Source organism: Sceloporus occidentalis, unplaced genomic scaffold (assembly GCF_023333645.1).
Source record: "Sceloporus occidentalis isolate IW3139 unplaced genomic scaffold, rSceOcc1.0.p SCAF_32, whole genome shotgun sequence".
NCBI lineage: Eukaryota > Metazoa > Chordata > Lepidosauria > Squamata > Phrynosomatidae > Sceloporus > Sceloporus occidentalis.
This window is the reverse complement of record NW_028317012.1, coordinates 7,584,270-7,610,759: the sequence shown is the minus strand read 5'-3', so window position 1 is coordinate 7,610,759 and position 26,490 is coordinate 7,584,270. Positions and strand designations below refer to the sequence as shown.

Sequence of the window (26,490 nt, the reverse complement as noted above, 5' to 3'; positions counted from 1 at the left end):
TATTTGACCACGATACATGTTCTCTGACTTTGTTTCATACGCACTATTCCCAAATGTCCTTCATGCAACAATTGTAATATGTGATTTTGTAGATTACTAGGTATGACCACTCCTGTACCCCTATTGTGTGGAACTGTGTCAAACACCTTGGCAAAATCCAAGTAAATTACATCCACTGCAACACCTTGATCTACACTTCTACTTACTTCTTCGTAGAATGCTATTAAGTTTGTTTGACATAACCTATGTTTCATAAAACGCTGGTTTTTGCCAACACTGTTCTTCCCTTACAGCTTACAGGTCTACAATTTCCAGGCAAAGAGTTTGAACCCTTTTTGAATATAGGTACCACATCTGTCTTCCTCCAATCCTCTGGTACAATTCCTGAAAGAAAAGAATCCTGGTTGATTAAAAACAGAGGTTCACTTTCCACACCTAGCTCCTTACGTACTTGTGGGTGAATACCATCAGGCCCCGGAGCTTTGTTGACATTAACTTTCTTTAGTTGCTGCAGCACCTTGTCCTGAGTCATCCAATCACAATTTATCTGCAAGTTTTTTAGCAGTAATCATTTACATATCCATTGACCTAGGTTCTTAATATATACTGATGAAAAATAGTTATTTAAAGTTTCTGCTTCTTCCTGGTCCTCATTAACGAACACACCCATCTCTCTTTTCAGTGTACCTACATTTTCTTTTTATGTTTCTTTAGAATTTATGTACTTAATGAATTTTTGGGTGATTGTTTTGTTCTCTTTGGCTATCACTTTTTCTAGTTTAGCCCATCTAAACACCCCTTTCCATGCATTGCTTGCTTCCTTATAGCCTATATAGGATGCCTCTGATTTGTCTGATTTAAAAGCCCCTTTTTCATTCCTTGGTTTACTTCCCCACTAAGCCACATTGGTTTACATGTGGTTTTTTTTAATATTTATTACCCAATGGTACCTTTCTAATATTTGTTTGAAGATATTCCATTTTCCTGTCTTCTTTTCACTAAACAGTTTATGCCAGTCAAATTGTAAAGCTGCCCTTATCTTATTGTAATTGGCCTTTTTAAAATATTCCCCGTTTGTTATAACAAGATCCAGACAAGAGTCCTTTCTAGTTGGTGCTTGTACCAGTTGTGACACAAAGGTGTCATTTAACAGGTTCAAAAACCTGAATCCCCCAGCAGAACTAATAGTCCCTCTACATGAGCAAAAAAATTCCAATCGAGGTCTTAGGAATTCACATTTTTGGGGATTCACCTTTAATCCATTATCTATTAACCTTTGCCAATCTTGTTAACATTGTTCTTCTGTTTCTCATCCATCTTTCCAGTGATCAACATGTCATCTAATAGGCATTGGATATGGGATATCCCTGCTAAAATTTCATAGTGCCTTATCAAACTGCTGGGGCTGATGCTATACCAAAAACCATTTAGTTATACCAGTATAATCTTGTATGTGTTGAGAGTAATATCTTGACTATGGGTGGACTTCAAGTTGTAAGTATGACAAAGCCCGTACATGTATGGGCTCAAAATGCATTGTTTTCAGTGGGTTTAGGGACCGCCCATTGTCCTTAAGGGGTTAAATTAATTTTTGAACATTTTGTCCCCTGCCAGAGAAGCAAAAATCTCTTCAGTCTGGGAAGTGGATATTTATCAATGACTAGCCGATTTTTAAATGCCATCCTAAAGTCTTCACATATTCTGAATTCCCCATTCTCTTTCTTCCCAGGAACAACAGGTGATGCCCATTCACTTTGTTAAACGGGGCAGTTTTTAGGGCAAAAGGAATAGTCTGTGCCTTAAAAAACATTTGGAAATTCATCGTCCTTTAACTGAACATTGACTAACTCTTACTAAGTCATCAAACACTGAATTTTATTTTTTTACCCAAGGGTCTTCCTTATTTAGAGTAAAACAGTGCAATCCTCCCCAAATAATGGTGGCCCTCTTTTTCTCTAGGGCAGGGGTGTCCAAGATTTTTCTGGAGTGGGCCACTTCATCAGAATTGTATACGTGCGAGGGCCGCACTCATTTTTCACTGTGAGAAAATATGGCCTTTAATAAAATATGCAGATTAAAATAAAGTAAATGACACAAAACCTTTACTTTTCCTCTCACTGATTTCTGGGCCTAGAAAGTGTTGTGACTACAAATTCAGGATAATTAAAAATGAAATAGTTCTATTTATTCTAGGGATGCACCAAAATTAAACTTCTGGACCAAAACATTCACTTAGCCAAAACCGAAAATGACCCCCCACCTTTAAAAATAATACTAAAAACTCACATTTTTAATAAAAGTAGGTAACACACCACAATTGGACAAAAAAAAATAGCAATATCACTTGGCATGATAGGAGTGTGATTGCTAACAGCAATCACACTCCTATCATACCCAGGCAGGCAACCAGTAAATGCTGGAACCAAGGCATGATGGGACTGTGATTGCTGTTAGCAATCACACTCCTATCATGCCAAGTCAGCCAGTACATGCTGGAACAGGGTGGCTGTAAGAGATGTGCAGACCCCATACTGCTGGCAGCATCAATACACAAGGGGGGCAGCTAGCCAGGTTTCAGCATGTACTGGCTGACTTGGCATGATAGGAGTGTGATTGCCAACAGCAATCACAGTCCCATCATGCCTAAGTTCCAGCACTTACACATCCATGATATCACACACACTCATTCCTATACTCATTCATTCACAGATTCATTCCCTCAATCACGCATACTCATTCAAACACCCTCCCCACCCCCTTACCTGCACTGCAGCTCCTCGATGCCGCTCACAGACTTAAGCAGAGGGCGCGGCCTCCCTCTGCGTTCTCTGGTACTGCACAGAGGAAGCAGGACTGGAGCAGAGTCATGTGATGTCACGTGAACTCTGCTGGGTTCCGCTTCCTCTTTGCAGTACAAAAGACCCTCCCACTGGTAAGTAGCAGGGCGCTTGTTGTAGCAGGGCTTGACATTGCAGCCAGGGCAACCGATCTTACGCGGGCCGCACCTCGAGGTCTCGCGGGCCGCATGTTGGACGCCCCTGCTCTAAGGCATACAATTTATGAATTTTACTTCTTCCTTTAAACGCAATCAGTGCCATCCTAGTGGTTTAAGTTTAACAAATTAAGCTTAAGTTTAGAGGCAATTGTTGATTGCCTTCTAAATTCATTAATACATGGCTGGGCCATATTTAACATGCCGCACTTTGACGCTCCATGGATCGATCAGACGGGGCCTCTGCTTCAGATTTCAGTGTTGCAGAATGCCTTGACATCGAGGCATCACAGCAACACCACTTGGGAGATTAGAGAATTCACAGATCGCTTTCTACACCCATTTAAAGTCATGACATGCCAGGCACATTAATTGCCACCAACTGGATATTTTTCCATGACACGCCAATTGTTGTCAAGGGGTTAATAAGAACACCCTACTTGTCCTAAAAAATATCTAGAATTTGTGGGGATAAACTAAATGAGTTTGTGGGATATGTGTTAAATTCAAAATTTTCTCTGGTTGTTTAGTTATTAGAAACTTAAAAAAGGGTAAATGTGTGCTTTTGTTATTTGCGCTTTTAGTAAATATATAATATCCTTTATCCAGTTGGACCATAGAATTTATCACTTCAGACACAAATTTGTGTTATCAATTCATGACATATGGAAGATAACATTTTACAAGATTTTTTTACTTTTGTACTTCAGGCTTCATAGTATCTTCAAACTTCACCTCAACCCAGTTACTAATGGAGAGTGGAACTTTGTTTTCCATGGGCATTTTTCCAGGAATTAGAGATAAATGAAAGGATGCAAAAACTGTTAAAAATGCCACAATTTTAATGAGATCTCCCCAATTTTAATGAGAATTTCCTAGAGAAATGCTAGAAGCTAGTATTTCACCCATTCTTAAGCCAGGCAAGGACCCTTTAATGGTCACCAATTATAGACCAATATCCCTCATTAATATTGATGTCAAGATATATTCTAAAATACTAGCCCTAAGATTAGCTAGAGTGATTAAAGTTCTTATTCACCCTGATCAAGCAGGCTTTATGCCAGGTAGGGCCGGGGATGAAAACACCCGCAGAATTTTTTATATAATTGAATGGATTCATCAAAATAAAATTCCATCAGTGATAATGGCCTTAGATGCCCAAAAAGCTTTTGATAGGGTAAATTGGAGATTTATGACTGAGACTCTTCGTGCCTTTGGTATTTACGGGTCCTTTTACCATCTAACGATGGCTTTATATACAAATCCAACGGCTAAAATAAAGGGCCCTGCGTTGGATTCGGATTATTTTTCTATTAAAAATGGCACGCGGCAAGGTTGCCCACTGGCTCCTTTGCTTTATGCCTTGTCAGTTGAACCTCTTGCAGAGCATATTAGACAATCTATGAGTATTCAAGGTATAAGAATTGGTGATTTTGATTACCGGATTACTCTATATGCCGACGATATCCTTTTAACATTGTCTAATCCGTCGGTCTCTGTCCCTGCTCTGCTAAAGGGAGTGATGGAATTTGGTTTTTATTCCAACTATAAGCTAAACCTTTCCAAGACCCAATTGGTTTCACTTTATTTAACAGACCTCCAAAAAGGCTCAATTCAAACACAGGTCCAAATCAACTCTTGCTTGACGCAGTTCGATTATCTAGGGATTAAAATTGGTACAGTGTTGGAAGCATTACCCTCTATTAATCACAAAAAACTCTATTCTGATGTAAAATCTTTGCTACAGAAATGGGGAATCGCGATTTGTGTGGGCGGCTAAGATGATTAGACTCCCAACTGATCTTCTCAAAAGAAATATAGATTTTGGTGGTCTTGGTTATCCAGACATAAATGAGTTATATGAAGCCTCCCAAATATCTTTTATGCTGGCTTGGAAATTGACAGATGAGAAAAACGTTCCAGGCTGGTACGATATAGAGTACTATATGTGTAAAAATTTCGACCCCTTTTTATTTTTCTGGATACCCAAAATCCAATTCATAAAGAAAAAAAATTTCTAGTCTTATTATTAATATTTTATCTACTTTCTTTAAAATGAAGAAACGCATGGAAGATGGGATTCAATTTACTAAATGCTGTCCGATAGATGTCCTGTCATTTTTCATCCCTGATCTTTCCCTGGATAGATGGCGTTTGCTGGGTGTGAAAAAGATCGGCGACCTCTTTGCTGGATCTCATATGATCCTTTTTCCAACATTGATGGAAATTTATGACATACCAGCAAAAGATATTTTTATATACATTAGGCTCAAGCATTTACCAACTGAGTTTACCCCCTGGTATAAATTTTACCTCTACTACTTCGAAGAAAATAATATCTACAATTCTAAAAATTATTAATGATAATAAAAATTTTGAAAAGAGCAGGGCACATAAACAATGGGAGAAAGATTTTAATATTTCTATTGCCCCACATACTTGGTACAGAGCCTGGCAGGTTACTCGGAAATCATCTCATTGTTTAAACCTTCACGAACAATATTACAAACTCATGTATAGATGGTATATGGTTCCGGCTCGCATTGTTAAATTTCAACCAGCTAAAGGAGCTTTATGTTGGCGATGTCATATGGAAATAGGCACCCACAAACATATATGGTGGGATTGTATGTGTCTAGACCAGATTAAAATTCAATTAACCAATCTCTTTCTCAATTTATTCGGATTCAACATGACACTCTGCCCTCAGGGATTTCTTCTTCATTTAGATTTACCAGATATTAATGATAATGACTTAACCCTTTGGTTAAACATTTTACTTGCATTTAAAATCTGTCTAGCCAGGAACTGGAGAAATACGACCCTTCCTATATGGTCTGAGATTAAAACTCAGATTAATCAGCAATGTTCCGCTGAAAAATATTTTCATACGAGAGTTAACGCAGAAGAGAAATATAAGTCAATTTGGTACAGATGGCTTTTACTTACTTGATCCTTGTGCATTGAAACTGTGACAATTTTGATATCTTCGTGATCCCTACTCCTAGAAATTCTATTCTGCTCTCTCTCCCTATCTGATATCTCCTCTCAGAAGTCTGATTGGATATGATTGATAAGAACCTGAATGAAATGAGATGGGTATTTTCTTATTAATAAGTGAGATTAAATTCATTTATCTTATACTCACTCTTGAAAGTTATATGTATGTATGTTTAAGCTTTTTTGTTTTTTTTCTATTTCCTTCTGTTTATACTGTTTATAAAACAATAAAAAGAAAAAAGCCACAGCCTCCCACAGAGAAAATCTACTCAAAGGGTTAAGGAAATCATGCACCACATCACATGTAACATGGAGTAGTACATAATATGCAGATGTAGGCACACAAGAGAGATAGGCAGAGAACACACATTTTCAAAAGTATAGCCCTAATAATGTACCAAAACTTCAAACAGAATGTGTAATAAGCACAAATAAAACACACAAAAGAAAATATTTTAGGTTTTTATTCTGATATCAAAATGTTTGGGAATGAACAATGGATTCATTAAGCCCTACAGGTGGAGGAGGTTAAAAAATACTTTAACAAAAAATGATAATTTCCTCTTCAGACCTATGCTTACTATACCTACCAGGGATCAAATTGTTTTGGAGGTTAAGCCTTCCTTATATTTTAAACTAATATCCTTACGGTTCTGAGAAGTATTGGTCATAGTCAGGAGTAGGGTGCAGACATAACCCAGCTACACACCCACACTGTAGTCCATTTTATCTATACACACGCACATATACTCATTATTATATGGACAAACATGGACGCATACATCAATTCTTTCTTTGTTTGCTCTCAATTTTATCTCACATTTGTTGGTTGGATAGAGACCACCTCACAGGCTTGCCTAACCAGGGCAAAGCGTTTTCTCCCCTCCCATCCTCAGACATGAAGTATTTACTATGTTATCGTACGGACATTGTAAAGTCTGATGCAATATTCACTCCAGGTTTTCGCACAGTTATCACTGATCTGTTAAAATCATACTCAAATTCCAGTGCTTTTGTGGTCCCCCCTGCATAAAGAGAAACAAAGCTTTAGTTAGAGGCAATCAAACTCCCCTGACGTGGTCAAACTATCAAATAAGAAATGATTTAGAATGTCATACTCAGAAGCATAAGACGCTAAAGTGATTTCCACCCCTCCTAAGCAGCATCCATCTTTCCCTATACTGCATTCTACTTTCTTTGCATGCAATAGCCAAATATAGAGCAATTTTCTTATCTCAAGTGCAGTACTTACCTGGAATACTGATGGTAATGCTGGATGGTTTAGTTGCTCCAATAATTATCACCCTCTCAACCCAGCTTGGAGTTTCAAATATTCCTCGTGGGTCCAAGGATCTGCAAGTGAATCAAGACAATTTTTTAATCTCTCACAAGGTTTGTCAGATCTCAGAAATGTATAAATATAACAGGGTATTTTACCACAGTTGGCAAGTTAACAGTTTAATCCCAATTTAGATGTTTGCTGGACCGATTAAAACACAAGTTATTAGGGATCACAGTGAGGATAGTTACATGTATAGGTATTAATTCAGTTTGGCAGGTGCAAACAAGGGCACTTCAAATCATGTTGCTTTTTGGATAACATCTTCGGTACCCCAGGATTGATGCCGCTCCCTCGGGATCACCCTGAAATAGTGACTGAGCGCCGGCATGACATGACCTTCCTGTGCTCCATCATAGAAGCCCCAGGTAGCAGCAAAGGTTGTCCTTGCGTATCGCTCAGACGTCCACTGGCTGGCCCTACTAGACACCAGGGAGCCAGGAGCATGGGAGGAAGGGGTTTGGGGATGCACTGGTAAGTCTGGGGGGAGCAGAGTGACATATCTGAGGGGCATGCAAAAGAGTACAAGAGTACAATGACACGTTAACGTAAGTAACGTTTTTTTTTGTTTTTTTTATTCTGCTGTTTTTAACACCCGGTTTGTTCATTGTTTTAAACAAAAAATTTGCATATTGTTTTCAATCTGATTAATCAAAAAATTATCGGCGAATAGATAATGAAAGTAATAGTTACAGCACTACGGATATCCTCCAAATAGTAGCCACTGAAGCCTCTTCCCCCACGCTGTGTTATGGCTGCGCCGGATAGGATTGTCATTTCATATATGGCGCAACGTCCAAGCCCTCACGCGGCCCGGTTTCTGGCTGCGTGCACCAGAGCTTGGAGGAGGAAGTAGTCCGAGGAGCAGATTGTTCACATTTTATTGGCTGTAAGGAGAAACTCGGGAAGTTCCCAGGATGATAGGCTCTGTATGAGGAGTGCTGTTATGCTGGTTGACATCTGCTGACTGGGTGTTATTAATATAACATTATTTAGCTGTTAATACATATGCCTTATTTCATTTTAGGTACATAGACCTTATTTAGATACAGTTTTGAATAAAACTATTTTTGTATCAGGACAAATAGATTGTCATGAGGGACAAGTAGATTGGGCTACCATTGTTGTTCCTTGAATAAGTAGATTTTTTTTTAAAAATTCCACACCCCTGCCTTTACAGAAATACTTTCCTATATAGACACTCATTGTCAGTGTCAGACTGGTTAAGCGTGGTTAAGAATGAGCCATTCTATTGTTTACCAAAGGCCGTTTGATACGGCGCCAATGTGTGTCTAATAGAATAGATTAAGTTCTGAGTGCACTGAATAATTTTGAGGAAAGAAAAAACGATGGATGAAAACTAATTGAAAACAGATTTATGTACTAGAAAACCAACCTCAAATTGTAAGAGGAGCCTGGCAGGTTTTTCAAGAATCTGAGCTTTATTTAACCAGATAAACACACAAAAAAAGAGAAAATGGCTTATCGGCATATAAGGATCCTTGACTTTAAAGGTACAGGTTAACACACTCGGCTCTCTTCTCCAAGGGGGACATTTAGGTTTCAGAAAATGTATTCAGTTCAAAATAATACTAGTATAGGTAAGTTTTCAAAAATAGTTAGTTTTGTATTTCTAGTTTCTTCATAGTGTTTTCATGCAGCAGTGTATTAGTCATCTGTTTTGCCATTTTTGCGGCATGTCAGTTCAGCGATTATTCTACTTTCCTGTACCCATGTAAACTATATATTAATTTTTCAAGGAGAGAGAGGGCTTTCGTTTGATACCATAGTTAGATTAGCTGAAAATTTAGGATGAGAAATGTAGTAAAAACCAGCGAAAATTAGAAAAAAACTCATTTTTATATATTTTCCCTCTGAATCCTCACAAAATTAAGTAGTGATGGAATTATATTCTCCTGAAGAAGCCAGGACAAACTGGCGTAACGCGTTGAGAAGCTATTTGAAAGGACTACTTTTCCAGAGGACGTTATATCGCCTTTATACTTCCTTACTAGTACTGGCCTTGTTTGCATAACTCTCCAGTTATGCCACCATGTGGATTTAGTATTTTAAGTGTATAAAGTTGGAATATACTGCACCATTGCTGCTTTTACTTTTATAGATATCAAGGAATTAAAGAAAAACTTTTACAATACTTGAAGAGCCTGATATCCATCTACTTTTGTAAGTGCAATCAGTAGTATCTCTAGCCTGCTTTTCCCAATCATATTACACTATTGTTGAATTTTTGTTTTTTCTCCCTATGTACATGCGCCCCTTCTTCTGATTACATTTGTTCTTGAAGTATTTGGAGGAATACTTCGGCTGGGTGCTGCAGTACAACATTAGGGGGAGTATTATACATATTTTAATTTGTTTCCCACATTTTTCAAATTGAGCACATATATCATGTGTTAAGAAATACTCTTTATTGATATGGAAAATCCCCTCCAAGTTTATCAATTCAGGTGTCCTGATTTCAGAAATAGCTAGTTTATATAGAATTTCCATACTTTCCCAGCACTTATAGGGAACATACTATAAGGTGTACAGTATTTGTAGAATTTTTATGCTTATGGCTTATCTGGGTTTGTGAACGGGGGCAGGAGGGTTATACTGGCTAGATGTTGTGTTAGGGCAATGGGATGTAAGGGTTTTCTTTATATATACCGTATTTGCTCGATTATAAAGACAAGGTTTTTTCCAGAGCAAAAGTTCTGAAAAATACCCCTCATCTTATAATCGGGGTCGTCTTATAATCAGACCTCAACCTGCGATGCAGGGGACCTGGATCCTCCTGTCTCCCCCCCCCCGCCTTACCGGTACTTCTGAGTCCCCGGTGCTTAGTCCGGGCAGCGTGTAGAGCTCTGCGCGATTCGCGTAGAGCTCTACACGCTGCCCGGACTAAGCACCCCCACACACACCTACCGGTACTTCTGAGTCCCCGGTGCTTAGTCCAGGCAGCGTGTAGAGCTCTGCGTGATTCACGTAGAGCTCTACATGCTGCCCGGACTAAGCACCGGGCAGCGTGTAGAGCTCTACGCGATTCGCGTACACAACTTCCGCTGCAACCGGGAGGAGGTGTGGCTAGCAGCGGGGGTTGTCTGGCTGTCAGAGATCAGAGTTCCCCTCACCGGGGCAGCTGGGGGAGCTCTGACAGCCGGGGAAGGTCTGCGCGATGCATGCAGACAACCCCCGCTGCTAGCCGCACCTCCTCCCGGTTGCAGCGGAAGTTGTGTACGCGAATCGCGTAGAGCTCTACACGCTGCCCGGTGCTTAGTCCGGGCAGCATGTAGAGCTCTACGTGAATTACGCAGAGCTCTACACGCTGCCTGGACTAAGCACCGGGGACTCAGAAGTACCGGTAGGTGTGTGTGGGGGTGCTTAGTCCGGGCAGCGTGTAGAGCTCTACGCGAATCGCGCAGAGCTCTACACGCTGCCCGGACTAAGCACCGGGGACTCAGAAGTACCGGTAAGGCGGGGGGGGGGGAGACAGGAGGATCCAGGTCCCCTGCATCGCAGGTTGAGGTCTGATTATAAGACGACCCCGATTATAAGATGAGGGGTATTTTTCAGAACTTTTGCTCTGGAAAAAACCTTGTCTTTATAATCGAGCAAATACGGTATATATAAAGAAAACCCTTACATCCCATTGCCCTAACACAACATCTAGCCAGTATAACCCTCCTGCCCCCGTTCACAAACACAATAAGCCATAAGCATAAAAATTCTACAAATACTGTACACCTGTACACCGGCTGCAGCGGAAATTGTGTACGCGAATCGCGTAGAGCTCTACACGCTGCCCGGGGACTCCGCCGGTAAGTTTGGAGGAGGGAGTGTTAAATGGGGGACATAAGGCATTTCTGGAGGCAGAGTGCTCTGTGAAATGCCTTTTAACCCTCTATACGCCACTCTGCCTCCTGAAATGCCTTATACCTCCCTATATGCCACTCTACCCCATAATATGCCTTTTAACCCCCTAAACGTCAGAGTGGCATATAGGGGTATAAGGCAATTCTGGAGGCAGAGTGGTACATAAGGGGTTAAAAGGCATATCATGGGGCACAGTGGCATATAGGGGGTATAAGGCATTTCTGGGGCAGAGTAGCAAGCCAGGGGGCAGATGTGCATAACTGGGGGGGGGGGGGCAGGTTAAAAAAAAAATAAAAAAAAAATATATATATTTCTCTCAATCATAGCTTTTATGAAAAAAAAATGTTCACATAGTTTACATGAATTAACATTTACTGGTAAAACTTTTTTCCTATAGGGTCGTCTTATATTCAGGCTTTTTCTTTTTTTTATAAATTAATATTCAGATTTTGGGGGGGGGTCATCTTATAATCGAGCAAATACGGTATATATTTAAAAAAAATAAAAATAGAAGTCTTCTTAGGGACCTCTTGAACAAGTTATTAATGCCAGTGGTGTCAGAATGACATCACTTAGCTCACTATTGGTTTTTTTTATTATTTATTGTATTTTTGTATTTTTTTTTTCTTCACTCTCCTGCCTGTGATCCCCCTGCATCGATCACACTGTGATCTTTATGCAAGTCCCCACAGACTTGCATAGAGATCAGTGTCTGTGCCTCATCGGAGTGATCGGATACCCCAGAAGGGTCTGGACAGACCCCGCAGGGGATATCGTGTCCTCCGATGACCTTCCGGGTGACAATCTCAGCGACGCAATTGTGCATTTCAAAATGGAACAGTTTTCCAGCGTTCGTGCCAGAAGCCGTTACAAAAGATAGAGCAGCAGAAAACCAAACGATGCTGCTGGCTTCTGCTGTCAGGGGAGGAGTCCAGGCTGTCAAACAGCCTGATCTCCAGTGTAGCAGCAGGGATGTGTCCCTGCCGCTGCAAGAAGGACAGGACGTACCGGTACGTCCGTAGAGAACTGAAGGGGGTTAACCCTTTCTATGCATGAGATTCTACCACCATCGCTTCTTTTCCTGTGCCTATGCCCTATCTTTGAGCCCGGTCACTCCAATTTACCCCAAACCCTTAATTTATTTTTCAATTAAACACCCCTTGGGTATTTGAAATGATTTTACTTTAACTCTTTAAAATGCCAAGATTTTTAATAATATATTTATTATTTTTTAAATATTTTATTAATCACATTGTGATTAGAAAGATGGGCTCCATTGACTTGCATGGTTGCATGCAGAGCCAGAGTTCTCTAGAGCAGCGTGGGTCGCGACCCCTTTGGGGTAGCCTAAGACCATCGGAAAACACTTATTTCACAATATATAATTACATAATTTTATGGTTGGGGGTCACCAAAACACGAGGAACTGTATTAAAGGGTCGCTGCATTAGGAAGGTTGAGAACCACTGCTCTAGAGGGTCTGGAGACCCTCTGGAGAACTTTTCCAACTTCCAAAATCACTCGCAGCGGCGGTTGTGACCGCTCTCCGGAGCAGTTACAGCGCGTCCTGGGGATTGCCTCCTAAACTCTTCTAAAACGGGCGTCCGCCACCATACAGTGTATGCCAGATGTTGACGGCTCGGGGAGGGGCTTTTAATGAAAAGGCATGTCATAAGTCCTTACCTTGAGCTGAGTTCTCCATGTTGGAAGCTGACCTCTCGATACAAGAACTCATTCTGCTCATAGTTGAAGCTATGACCATCATCCAAGTACAATTGGCCCCAAGCTTCACCCTAAAGAACCAGAAATCAGCACAAAATATTAGTGGAACAATTGGGATGTCTCATTAAAGGGTTATTTTTTGTGGACCCTTTCTGCAGAAAAACAGATAAAGATCAAATAAAGAACATATCAAATCAGACCTGCAGGTTAAGCGCCACATATAGAGTGTAGGGGTCATCAGGCATACAGTCTGAGGAACGCCTTAGGCGGTTCTTTCGAGGGATTATAGAGCCACCACGTTGATAAACTGGAATCTATAAAAACAATGAGCATATTAAGTGAAATAAAAGAAAATAAAAGGGACAAAAGTTTAATAAAAGGAAATAATGGAACACAAGAAAGAAGCATGTGCAAGAAAAGGACATGTAGCATCCGAGTACTGAAGAAGTAGATAAAAAAAGTACTGGATTGTAAAATTCGAGATAAAAAATCAATTAAAAAAAGTAAGATGTAGTAGATTTGTGATTATACTATATATTATATATAAAACCATAAAGAAGGTTTTTTCAGTCAGATATTCATACACACCGAGTTGCTTGTAACCGGAAGGTAGAAAGATTGTGAAGCCTCGTATTTCTGGTAAGAATGTGCATCATACCAGACCTGCATGAACAAGTATTAGATGAAGACACCTTATTACTAGATAACAGATAAATATTACTTTTGATAGAGTGCTGATACGGGTTAACTTACTAACCTCTCCAGCCCCTGGCAAATAAATATGTACTCCACGACTGTTGGCCTCTGTTACAGGGTGCACCAAAAGAGCAGATCCTGCAAGAAATAATTTCTTATAATTATACAAATATAGAATTGTATTTTTTTTGTAATTACTTTTTTTAGTGGGAATATTGTTCAATGAAAAACACCCAAATTTAGCAACACCATGATTAACTGTGTAGGATAGAAAATGCCAGGGTTGCATAGATGTTTTTGTAAGGTCCCACATAAGGACCTTGTCGAAAGCCTTCCCACAAGACTGGAGGCTGGAATAGAATCAAAGTGGGTGGATACTTAATATTAACACCCATAGCTCATACAGGTGTGATAGTCCAGTGCCCGGTAATTTGGGTCATATAGGGCATCTACAGATATCTAGCATGTGAAGACTTGAATATTCTTTGGATGTCAGCAAAATATAGCACACATTGACACTGTACCCATCTTAAAAACCATCTTATCCTTAAATATCACCAGAACTGCATCCTTTAGAGACAAGCACTGCATTCATCCAACCCTCCTTGCAGAGTTTCAGGAGTAGATTGAAGTACCAGTTTGGAGTAACAGGCAACTTTCTGGGCTTCATGGGAATGTATTGGATTCAGGAATTGAGAGCTAATCTTGAACCTGTGAACATGCTAGTTGCTGTCACCTGGAGAATGTCTATTGGAGCTGCCTCTAAAGCAGTCCTTGACCAAGGCACCAGGAACAGAAAACCCTCAAGATCTGTTGCCAGGTTCCTACTTTCAAACCTAATCTTTGGGACACCGGACAGGTGACCTTCCTTTATCAACATATATCTTTCAACATAAAGACTTTAGTTAAATATTGACAGAGTTTAACCCCTTAAGGACCGGGCTCATTTTTCGTTTTGTACCCTGTGGGACCGAGGCTGTTTTGACACTTTTGTGGTGCTTGTGTTCAGCTGTAATTTTCTCCTCACCCATTTAGTGTACCCACATAAGTTATATATTGTTTTTTTCAGGACAAGATGGGCTTTCTTCAGATACCATTATTTTGATCGTATCATCTTATTTACTATAAAAAAAATTAAAAAAAGATGGTGAAAAATTGAAAAAAAAAACACATTTTATGACTTTTATTTGAAAAATCTTTTACTCACCTAAAAAAGCAAGTAAAAAAACTAGCTAAATAGATTCTACTACTTGTCCTGAGTTTAGAAATACCCAATGTTTTTATGTTTTTTTGCTGTTTTTTGTAAGTTATAGGGCAATAAGTACAAGCAGCGTTTTATGATTTCCAAATCTTTTTTAACAAATCTGGTCAGTCTGCCTCCATCTCCTCTTTGGAATATCTTTGAAGCCGGTTAACTCAATTTAACCCATTCAAACCATATATTTTTGAAAACTAGACACCCCAGGGTATTCCAAATGCTGTTATTTTAACCCTTTCCATGCACCAATTATACAACTACACTTTGTCAAACTTTGTAATAGTAATTTTTTTTATTTTTTTCCCCACACAAATTGTACTTTAGTTATAGATATACAGGTGCTGGTATATGTCACTGTCAAACAACACCCCAATATGTGTTCAGCAACATCTCCTGAGTACAGCGATACCCCACATGCATGGGTTTGTCAGATTGTTTGGCTGGTAAAAGGCTACTTTTGGGGCATGCGTAATTCAGGTGGTCATTTGGTCATTGTGCCTCCCTCTCCTCTTTGGAATATCTTTGAAGCCGGTTAACTCAATTTAACCCATTCAAACCATATATTTTTGAAAACTAGACACCCCAGGGTATTCCAAATGCTGTTATTTTAACCCTTTCCATGCACCAATTATACAACTACACTTTGTCAAACTTTGTAATAGTAATTTTTTTTCACACAAATTGTACTTTAGTTATAGATATACAGGTCCTGGTATATGCCACTGTCAAACAACACGCCAATGTGTGTTCAGGAACATCTCCTGAGTGCAGTGATACCCGACATGCATGGGTTTGTCGGGTTGTTTCAGATTTAAAATGCCACATTTGGGAAGTGCGCTTTTTTTCTCCATTTTGGTCAGTCTGTACCTATGCCCTATCTTTGAGCTAGGCCACTCCAATTTACCCCATCAGCCATTTTTTTATATATATTAGACACCCCTTGGGTATTTGAAGTGCTTTTATTTTAACTCTTTGTTGGGATTTTTGAGACATTTTAGCACTTGCTCAAAATAATAACTTTATTTTTTAATTTTATTTTATTTTTTTAATACTTTTTTTATATATTTTTTTACACATTTTGCTGGTACTGGATGGTTCATCTAGTGACATCACTGCATAATTATTTTTAAATGTTAGCACATTTTTTTTTTATTTTTTTTCCATTTTTTATTTATTTTTATTTTTTTTGAATATTTTACTAATCACATAGTGATTAGAAAGCTGGGCTCCATTGACTTGCATGGTTGAATGCAGTACCTGTATTCAACCAGCAAGTGGAGCCAGTTCTCTAGAGGGTCTGGAGACCCTCTAGCGAACTTTTTCGTCTTTATTGTTTTATTTCCCGGGCCGCCGCCATCTTGCTTGATGGCGAAGATCACCGGCAGCGGCGGCTGTGACCGCTCTCCGGAGCGGTCACAGCCCACCCAGAGGTAAGTGTTTGGTGTCGCTAAATGCCTCCTGATCGAGGCATTCCAGCGACACCATTTAAGTTTAGGAGGCGATCGCTTTTAAAACGGGCGTCCGCCGCCATACAATGTATGGCGGCTGTTAACGCCCCGGGGAGGGGCCAGACATGGCCCCCGATGCCGATCTCGGCCTTGCTGAATGCCTCGACATCGAGGCATTGCAGCAAGGCCGTTTAAGCGAAGAAAGTGATCCTTGATCACTTTCTAAGCTTATTTAATTTTTTGACGGTTCAGGACCGTCAAAGGTCATTTAGTGACCTTCTTGTTATGACGGTCCTGAACCGGCAAAGGTCGCGAAGGGGTTAAAACAGGTAATTTGTAAACTCTCCAATCCTGACTGATGCACAGGACTAGCCCCCCCACCTGGTCAGTCTGAGGCAACATAACTTTCCATCATAAAATAACCTACCTAGGGCTCTTGTAACCATTAGAAGTGATAAACATAATAACCAGTCTAAAAATCTCCATAGTGGAGAAAGCTTCCAAGGCTATAAAAGTTAAACCTATCTTTGGAAGGAGAAGAAACAAAGCTCTCCATTTTATTGAATCCCAATAAATACCACTGGGCTTTAGAGAATACCGTAAGACAATTGATTTAAAAAGAAAATCACAAAAGACTAATATACTAAAAAGCCTACTGTAGCAGTAACTATATCCAAACCAGTCACTAACTACTGCTCCCAAACAAGGGACAGGAATTATAGTATATATATCTCAAAGCCTTGATCAGTGAGATCTGCATATCGTATTTGAGATTGCTTCCTTAAATCAACTTCTGTAAGGCTACATTAAAGTGATCATCTCTTAAAGCCAAACTTCACCTATGCTCTGCCTGTACTTCAGTCTAGGACTACAAAATATCAATATAATAAATCAAAATAAGCCCAAGTAAAAGAGAAGCCCTTGTTCAAGCAGGTCTGTAATCTAATATATAAAACATTCTATCTGTAATTTCCTATTAATGCCACTTTCCTAGAGGACAATTACTTTTTAAACTGCCATAAAGATGAGACAAGAGGGTTAACATTTATGTTGTGGATGATGAAAATGGGTATATCTCTAGTGACACAGGGAACAGCATTGATATGTTTGAGTTTGCTCAATATAAATTCACTATAAATTTCCACCACATATCGTTTACCGCAGACACATTCGATTATATAGCCTGACCCTGAGCTTAATGGGGGGGGGGGGGGGGGGGGTCGGCGGCTTTTCACCTGCCACAGATATACACCCTCAGGTTTGCAGGTTTGCCTGATTGCGCTGTTGAGGGATTCTGCAATACACTCCTCCACGTTCCCAACTGAAGCATAAGCAAACCAGCAAACTATAGGTACATAGAGTGGACAAGGAGATATCCATAATTATCTGATGTTTTCTGTATTATTTTCCTTGCTCCGTGCCCAAACTGAATATTACCCATCTGTCTGTGCTCGATAGCCTAGGAATGCCCATACTAGGTTATAGGACACTCATTTATGCCATGCCTGTCTCAACTTATCTGGTATACTTTACTTTCTAGTTTTTTGATCCACTAACCGCTTATCTCCTATATCTGCCCCTGTTCACTTTTTTTTTTTATTTTTTTAAATATGTTTATTGGTGTCGACATCAATACAACAAATGGCGTACGAGAGACATAAACAAACAGCCAATCATGAAATAGCCCACAGGGCCTATAAGAAAATGCAAAGGACTCCAAAAAGATTAAAGGCACCTATGGTACAGCAGTAAAAGATGGTACATATAAACATGGCCGGTACGGCAGGTACGCGTACAGGGCAGAAAAATAAAGATAGAAACCTGAATAAACAATAGTCGACAGTATTTTCTTTTTTTGCCCCTGTTCACTTAACAGTATTTAACATACTATTACAGCCATCAATGCCTGCAGTACGCTCTTCCAGCGTCCAACCAGATTTCTCCATCTATCCCTTCCCTCTGTCTGACCACCACCTTCTAAACTTTTCTCCAGTACTAACCTCTAACAAAAAAAACGTTGCAGGGCTACTACCAGATAATATCCTTACCCTACTGTCTCACTGTAACCTCTCTAACCTTCCATAGTAACCATTTCCTGTCCAGATGCATTTAAAAAAAAAAAACATAATACACTTGCTTCAACTCTCGACAACATAGCCCGTTACTGTATGTTACTCCCGACAACTGAACCGCCAACCAGGGCATACAAAGTCACATGCTTTTTTTCAGAAATGCTGCCACACTACTGAATGCTACTTCAGAAAATCCAGTAAAGACTTTACTCACTACAACACTGCCCTCTCGCTAATCAACTACTTCTCTGCTCTCCTATCCTCCCTTTCTTACAACACATGATGCCTATTTTCTACCTTCAACTCCCTTCTCTGTCCCTCCATACCCACACCACAAACCTCTCATCGCCCAAGATCTTGCTACCCATTTCAAAGACAAAATCGAAACTATTAGACAATAGCTCTTCTTTGAAACCACCCACTACACCAGCCACCATTACTCGTCCTGGTCATTCCATACTAACTGCCTTTTCCCCTACAACTCAAGTAGAGCTTGACACTCCTCTTTCTTCCTCTCACCAAACATCCCATTTTACAAAGTTTCTATTCTCCATCCCTTGGTCCATCACTTACCCACCTATTTAATCTTTCTCTATCTGGAACTGTACCAGCAACCTTAAGCCATGCGATAATCATACCCATGTAAAAAATCCTTCCTTAGACATCATTTTTGTCTGACTAGCGCCCTACCTTGAACAAATTGTGTACAATCTCCTTACTAGCTTCCTCTCCTCTACTTACCTCCTTGACCTCTACAGTCTTGTTTCAAACCACTTCACTTTACTGAAACAGCTCTAACAAAGGTCTCCTTTTGCTTTGGCAGAGAGCAAGTCATTGGTCACTTCTCCATTCTAATATCTTTGATCTCTCTGCTGCTTTTGATACTGTTGATCAGCGCCTTCTTCTTGACCCACTTTCTTCGACAGGCATTCAAGATACAGCTCTCTCCTTGATCTCCTCATGTCATTGGCACTCTGCTGTTCTCTCTTTATACCTTATCTCTTGGCAAACTAATCAACTAATTTGGCTTCCAGTATCATCAATATGGAGATGATACCCAAGTCTACCTGTCTTTTCCTGATCTCTCTCCATCTCTCATGTCCTGTATTAACAACTGATTGTCTTATATTTCTTCATGGATGTCACAATGCTACTTGAAACTTATTTTTTCTAAAACTGAACTCATCTTCCCTTCTGCCATCTCAACCCCAGTACCTAAATTCTCTATCACCCTTAACAACACGACTATGTCTCCCACTAACCAGTCCTGATGCCTTGGGGGTCATCCTTGGTTAAAACCTCTCCTTCATCCCTCCCATTAAGTCTCTCGGAAGATCCTGCTGCTAACACCTAAAAAACATCACTCACAAAAGCCCATTCCTCCCCCAAGAATCCACAAAAAAGCTGGTTCATTCACTTAGTTCCCATCTTGAATATTGCAACACTCTTCTGGTTGGCATTCCACAGTCTTGACTCTCTCCTCTGCAGTCTATCATAAAAGGTTGCTGCTGCTAAATGTATCTTCCTTCCATGCATGCTCTTTCCCCACTCTGCGAAATCCTGCACTGGCTCCCAATTACCTTTAGAATTAAATTTCAAATGCTTGTACTAGCCCCCTCCACAAATATTGGCACCCTTGGTAAATATGAGCAAAGAATGCTGTAATTGTATTTACTATTTAACCCTTTTCAAGAATACTCTGCTTTCAGGAATATAAAAAAATTGCAATCAACACAGGTTTTTAAAAAAAAGATTTATTTATTTTTAAATTAACAATTGACACCCCTGTGAATTCATATGAGAAAAATATATTTGGAGTAATAACAGGAGTATAAATATTAGATAACACATAGGCAAAATTCCCATAGTCATTCATCACATTGGATAAGACCAAGGAAGATGTGAGGCAAAAGGTTGTTGAGCTTCACTAAATGGGAAGTGGCTACAAGAAAATAGCAAAAGAACTGCAAATAATTTCCACCATCAGGGCAACAAAGTTTCAATCAACTGAAAATAATTTAACTCAACCTGGAGGAGGAAATGTGACTATATTGTCTTACCACACTGTAGCCAAAGAATCACAGTTGGAGAATTCTAGAAGCTGGTTGAGTAGGTCTAAAATAAGGTAAAAACCTCAGATAAAACAGCATGACATATTACATGTGGCATGGTTTAGGTGATTTGGGCGGCAGCTGGAGGGGGTATTTCCCATGATAGACGGTGGACCCCTGGAGTGCATTACATACTTCGAGCAGGCGACAGTGGACACTAATTACAGTGCAATATCTGGTTCCTGATTAGGGGTACAGGCTGACAACAGTGAGAGAGCTGGAGCTCTCTAGATCCCAGTTTCACCATTCCTCCTGCCTGTCTGACTAGTAGTAACCAGCAAAATTCGGGGCGCATGTGTACATAGAAAAAAGAAATAATCTTATAGTGTAATATTGTCAAGAACAAGAAGCTATGTAAAAGGTGTGAAATGCACTCACAAACAGTGCCAGCACAACAGGCTCGTCTGAGGTATGAAGACTGTTCTTTATTCTTTAAAATCTCTAAGAGCATAAAATAAAGAAAACAACCATATGGTGCAGTATCTTCCTTAATAGTATACGCGCAAGTTAAAAAAAAGCACTTACAGGATGGTTGAATTCAAGTCGCTATTCAAACTAAATGTCCATTGTAGTGGATCAGGAACATGCAGATTAAAAAACTTCTCAACGCGTTTCGCCGCTCACTGGGCTTCCTCAGGAGAAATAAATATCAATTGATGTCATCCGCTATGATAATCCGCAATCGTGGTGAGTAAAAATAGAATAGAAGATTGCTTCCTCAATAAAGTTAGTTCCTGTTTTACCTCAACACGAGTCTCGTCTTGTTATTGGGGTATGTCTCGGCGCTGCCTATGTAAGGGTGGTAAAGCACTGTATTGCTATATTTCTGTATACTACAGTGCTGCTGAGGTCCCAAAGAGCTATGATATAAAGCCAAAATGGAGAAGCAAGAGATTCAGTAGCTTGTAAAACCAGGTTTTTTGTAGCAACAACTTGAAGTAATAGTTTTCTGTATGACATTGTGGAGACATTTTGCTTCAGTTCATTGATGCCATTGCAACACCTTGATTTTTTCTCTTTTTCAGCCATTCTGTTGTAGATTTGACTCAATTTCGGCCAAGCTTTAGCCGTAAACAGACGGCCGCACATTTGATTCTAAAATACTTTGGTACGCAGAGGAGTTAATGGTCGACTACACACATACATATACACCGATTAGCAACAACATTATGACCGCCTGCATAATATTGTGTAGGTCACACTAATGCCGCCAAAAAAAGGCATGGACTCCACCAGACCTCTGAAGGTGTGCTGTGGCATCTGGCATCAAGACCTTAGCAGCCTCCATGGGTGCATCCTGGTGCCATGTATTCTCTAAGTAAGCGACGCACATGAACCTGGCCATCCACATGATGTAAAAGAAAACATGATCTATTTATTTTTTTCCATTGTTCAGTGGTCCCCGTTCTTTTGTTCATTTAGAAAAAAAGAAAAAGTCTGAATATAAGACTACCCTATAGGAAAAACAGTTTACATGTGAATTAATATTTGCTAAAAAATTTTCATATTTAATCAAAACTGATTGAGGAAAATGCCCCCCCCCCAGATATGCCTTATACACCCCTATTTAGCACTCTGCTCCAGGATATGCCTTATGCCCCCTATATGCCACTCTGCCCCAGATATGCCACTGCGCCCCCCTTGATATGCCTTATATCCCCCTATATGCCCCCCCTGGCTTACCGATGCATCCCTAGTCTTGTCCCCCGTGCTCCAGACTCCCCGGGGTCAAGTGGGGCCGTCGTGACTGAGTTGCTCCTTCATAGAAGCCCCGACGAAAGTGTCGGGTAGCAGTGGAGGTTGTCTGCACGCATCACGCAGACGTTCACCGGCTGCCAGACAGGAGGATCCAGGTCTCCTGCAGCGCTGCGGGGGGATTCTTCTCTCTACGCACATCACGCAGACGTTCACTGGCTGCCAGACAAGCTCAGCTGCTGCTGGCCGGTGCTGGACGCTCATAGACCCCCCCCAGAGGAAGGTCCGGCAGAAAAGCTGCCGGGGATCTGGATCTTAGTCTTGTAGTCAGACCTCTATATAAGACAAGGGCTATTTTTCAGAGCATTTGCTCTGGAAAAAAACCTCGTCTTATAATCAAGCGAATACGGTAACTTTTTCAGCAATTTGAGCTACAATAGCTGTTCTGTTGGATTTGACAATGAGAGGCCTGGCCAGATAACAGCTTTCTAATCCCAAGAACTTTGACGATGTACCCGGATAAAGGTACCAAGACGACTTTGGGGAGTACCACCCAAGCACCCCAAAGCATCAAGGGCTTCTGCCCAAATGGCTGATGCTCTGGTAGGCATCACTGGTGACTCATAGAAGGTACTAGAAGAGAACAAGACTCGGCAATGTCGGATCCACCTGCTGGCTGATCACGCACATTGAGACTAGCAATGCAAGACTATAGAGCACTGTTTGCTAAATCACATATATAACAAAGGGAAAACTTAAAAAAAACAAAAACAAATTAAATCGTGGTAAGGAAAGGGTTAAACTACCCAAGAGAACAATTTCAAGAACACACTGCATGTACACAGTCCAATGCCTAATTTTATCACTGATAAACATCTACTTCTTGCTTTGTGTTGTACATAAACTAGAGTTTTTGCCTAAATTCATTTTTTTTATTGTAAAAAAACAATCTTAAAATAAATGTCATATACAGGGAGTGCATCAGATTATTAAGTGTATACCAATAATGACACACTACAGCTTCTCCAACCCCAGTAAGTTTTCTGCACCATACTATTGACAGTTGCAGTATGGTAGATCAGCCTCAACGCTATTCCTGTCACCGACTGTCTCACACACCAACTCTCACTAGTTTAACTGCTACTTACAATTTAAAATAGCATCAGCACAACTATACACTCACTGGCCACTTTATTAGGTACACCTGTTCAATTGATTAGCACAAATAGATAATAAGTCAATCACATGGCAGCATCTCAATGCAGTTAAGCATGTAGACTTGGGGAAGTAAGGGAATTTAATTGACTTTGAACGTGGCATGGTTGTTGGTGCCAGTCTGGCTGGTCTGAGTATTTCAGAAACTGCTAATCTACTGGGATTTTCACACACAACCATCTCTAGGGTTTACAGAGAATGGTCTGAAAAAGGGAAACTATCCAGTGAGCGGCAGTTGTGTGGATGAAAATGCCTTGTTTATGTCAGAGGTCAGAGGAGAATGGGCAGACTGGTTCGAGATGACAAAAAGGCAACAGTAACCAAATAACCACTCGTCACAACGTAAATCACGTCGAACCATAAAGCAGATGGGCTACAGCAGCAGAAGACCACGCCGGGTGCCACTCCTGTCAGCTAACAGGCAAGAAAGATTGCAAACCGCACAGTTTATTAAACATAGAAGTGTGGATCCATCCTGCCTTGTATCAATGGTTCAGGCTGCTAGTGGTGGTGTAATGGTGCGGGAGACATTTTCTTGGCACACTTTGGGCCACTCAGTAGCAACTGAGCATAATTTAAACGTGACAGCCTACCTGAGTATTGTTGCATGTCCATCCCTTTATGACCACAGTGGCTACTTCCAGCAGGATAGCGCACCATGTCACAAAGCTCACATCATCTCAAACTGGTTTCTTTTCGTGACAATGAATTCACTGTACTCCACAGTCACCAGATGTCATCCTTGGAACGGGAGACTCGGATATGCAGCCTACAAATCTATAGCAACTGCTCATAACCATATGAGCCAAAATCTCTAAAGAATGTTTCCAGCACCTTGTAGAAAGTATGCCAAGAAGGATGAAGGCAGTTCTGAGGGCAAAAGGGGTTCCAGTCCGGTACTAGCAAGGTGTACCTAATAAAGTGGCCAGTGAGTGTATATCAAATGGCTGTCCCTTCTGCTGACTTGCCAGAGTAAAAAAAAAAAAACTCAACACAGCCATAACCATCATTGGGTTTTGCTGCTTCTAATTATATATATATGTATTTCTCCATGTATAATTTTGGGCCATCCTCATCACTCCCATCCATTAACTGCCCCTAAATAAACCCTAAAGACCCCTTCAACCATAACTGCCCCTAAATTAACCCCCAGTTTGTAGACCACAAAGGTACGTCTTATACATGGGGAAATATGGTATGTGTCCCTGCCTCTTTCCCCACAGCTTTGCTTCTTCTCTTGCCACCTCTTTTTCTTCTCGCCTGGCACAGGTGGGCTGCATAGATGCCAACACCAACAATTGTCTAAAATTATCCCCAAGTTCTTTTCAATTGATAACCATTGAATCGTTTGCTCATTGTTTTTCTTCACACTTGCCCAATTCCACTGTAGAGAAATCATATTGATGTGTGTGTTATGTAAATTTTACATGTTATTTTTCATAAAACACCGTCCATGCAAAAAAAAGTGTAGAATTTATGTGGGGACTCTAAGCGTTAAACGAGGAGCCATTGCTGAACAAAAAAACTCCAGCCTTCAGGTTGTGAAAAAAACTTGTTCATGTAAGAGTTAAGCAGACACACTGGTTTTCTCAAAATTCAATGCGCATAACAAAAAAAAAAAAATAGATTTCTACTCACCTAGCATGTACTGATCATCCATAGCAAACGTAGAAACATCGGATGGAAATTCAACCCACAGAGGCCTAAAAAGACGGAATATGGATCACAGTATAGTTTAAAGGCATATACGATCATTACTGGCACGATGCTTAGTTTAATTAAGTGAAGCCAAAGTTTGCTGCCGAAAGTGACAATCAGTATATGTAATCAATTACATGTCCTTATGTTATTTCCCTTCTTCTGGGGAGAAACTGAGTATTACTAGAACAGTAAATTACAAAAGCTCCCATGGCACACACTGCATTCCAAACACAGATACAATTATCACCATTACATATGTACACAATATAGAACTGCTTAATCTTTCCCAATCAATTATTTCCTTATTGTCCTCCACTAAACATATACTCCCCTATTAACCAGCTGATTTTTTCCTTAGGACTCTCACCTCATGACTGGCTCTCCTTCACGCAGTGCTCTGTAGAACAGTGTATACCAGAACGGGAGCAAAGCATAACGCTGCTGGAGGGCCTCACGTATCAGTTCCAGATTTTCCTCTCCATGAAGCCATGGTTCTTGTCTAGGAGTGTCCAGGTGAGCATGAGCACGGAAGAAAGGCTGATAAGCTCCAGCTTGATACCAACGAACAAGTAATTCAGGTTCTGGGTTTTTGAAAAATCCCCCAACATCAGCTGCATAGCAAATGGTATACGTTACAATTTGTTTACTGCACAAAGAAATAGGAAGAAACAGATGAAGGATAATAAGAAAACTTGAGCAAGGAAGCGAAAACTAAGTGGGAAACATTGGCATGTTTTATAAAATAAAGCATAAATGGGAAAGCTGACTAATACTAGTGCTAAATAATTGCCTCTTAGGCCTGCGTTTCTGGCATAACAAATGGGTTATATACAGTATATACACACACACACACACACATATACACATACACACCCCCCTCTCAACTCAACCAAAGTTACTGCAAGCAGACATACCAGAGGTATCCCCATGAAGGGATCAAGAATAAATGTGGATGATCCGAGAACTAGATTGGTGTCTGGACTGAGCTTTAGGAGAAATTTGTGTTAAATTTAAGAACAAAAGAATAGCTTTTAGAAGATAAGTAAAAAAATAGTTTAAGGCACCTACACTGCCTTTCACCTCCTATCTCCTAAAAGGACATGCAACTCCCAATAGTTTTGGAACGAGCATATTATAATAAAGTTCCCTTGGTAACGGTGGAAATCATGAAGAGGGGGGAAAAAACAAAACAGCTCCAGCCCGGACAAGCTGACTATTAACTGGTACGACAGCAAGAGCTATGCATAGATCTGATATTTTAACCCACTATACCTGGAACTGCGGCTAGACCAAGTGAATGTGGAAGCTGGTTAATGTAATCACAAGGATGGCCTGACAAAGGAGGAGGGATCACCACAAAGGTGA

At 40.3% G+C, this 26,490-nt stretch overlaps 1 protein-coding gene across 1 annotated transcript in view; it reads right to left on the bottom strand.

Annotated features, from left to right (window-relative positions):
* Positions 1 to 6,907: 6,907 nt before the first annotated feature.
* LOC149298606 (neutral alpha-glucosidase AB-like) overlaps positions 6,908 to 26,490 on the bottom strand; it is a 103,030-nt gene continuing 83,447 nt past the window's right edge. Inside the window, exons 19-26 of the mRNA XM_089487339.1 lie at positions 25,493 to 25,736; positions 25,063 to 25,127; positions 13,687 to 13,763; positions 13,518 to 13,592; positions 13,130 to 13,243; positions 12,891 to 13,000; positions 7,245 to 7,345; positions 6,908 to 7,017 (exon numbers count right to left, since the gene is read on the bottom strand). Coding sequence (XP_089343465.1) covers positions 6,908 to 7,017; positions 7,245 to 7,345; positions 12,891 to 13,000; positions 13,130 to 13,243; positions 13,518 to 13,592; positions 13,687 to 13,763; positions 25,063 to 25,127; positions 25,493 to 25,736 — 896 coding nt within the window. The remainder of the gene's footprint in view (positions 7,018 to 7,244; positions 7,346 to 12,890; positions 13,001 to 13,129; positions 13,244 to 13,517; positions 13,593 to 13,686; positions 13,764 to 25,062; positions 25,128 to 25,492; positions 25,737 to 26,490) is intronic.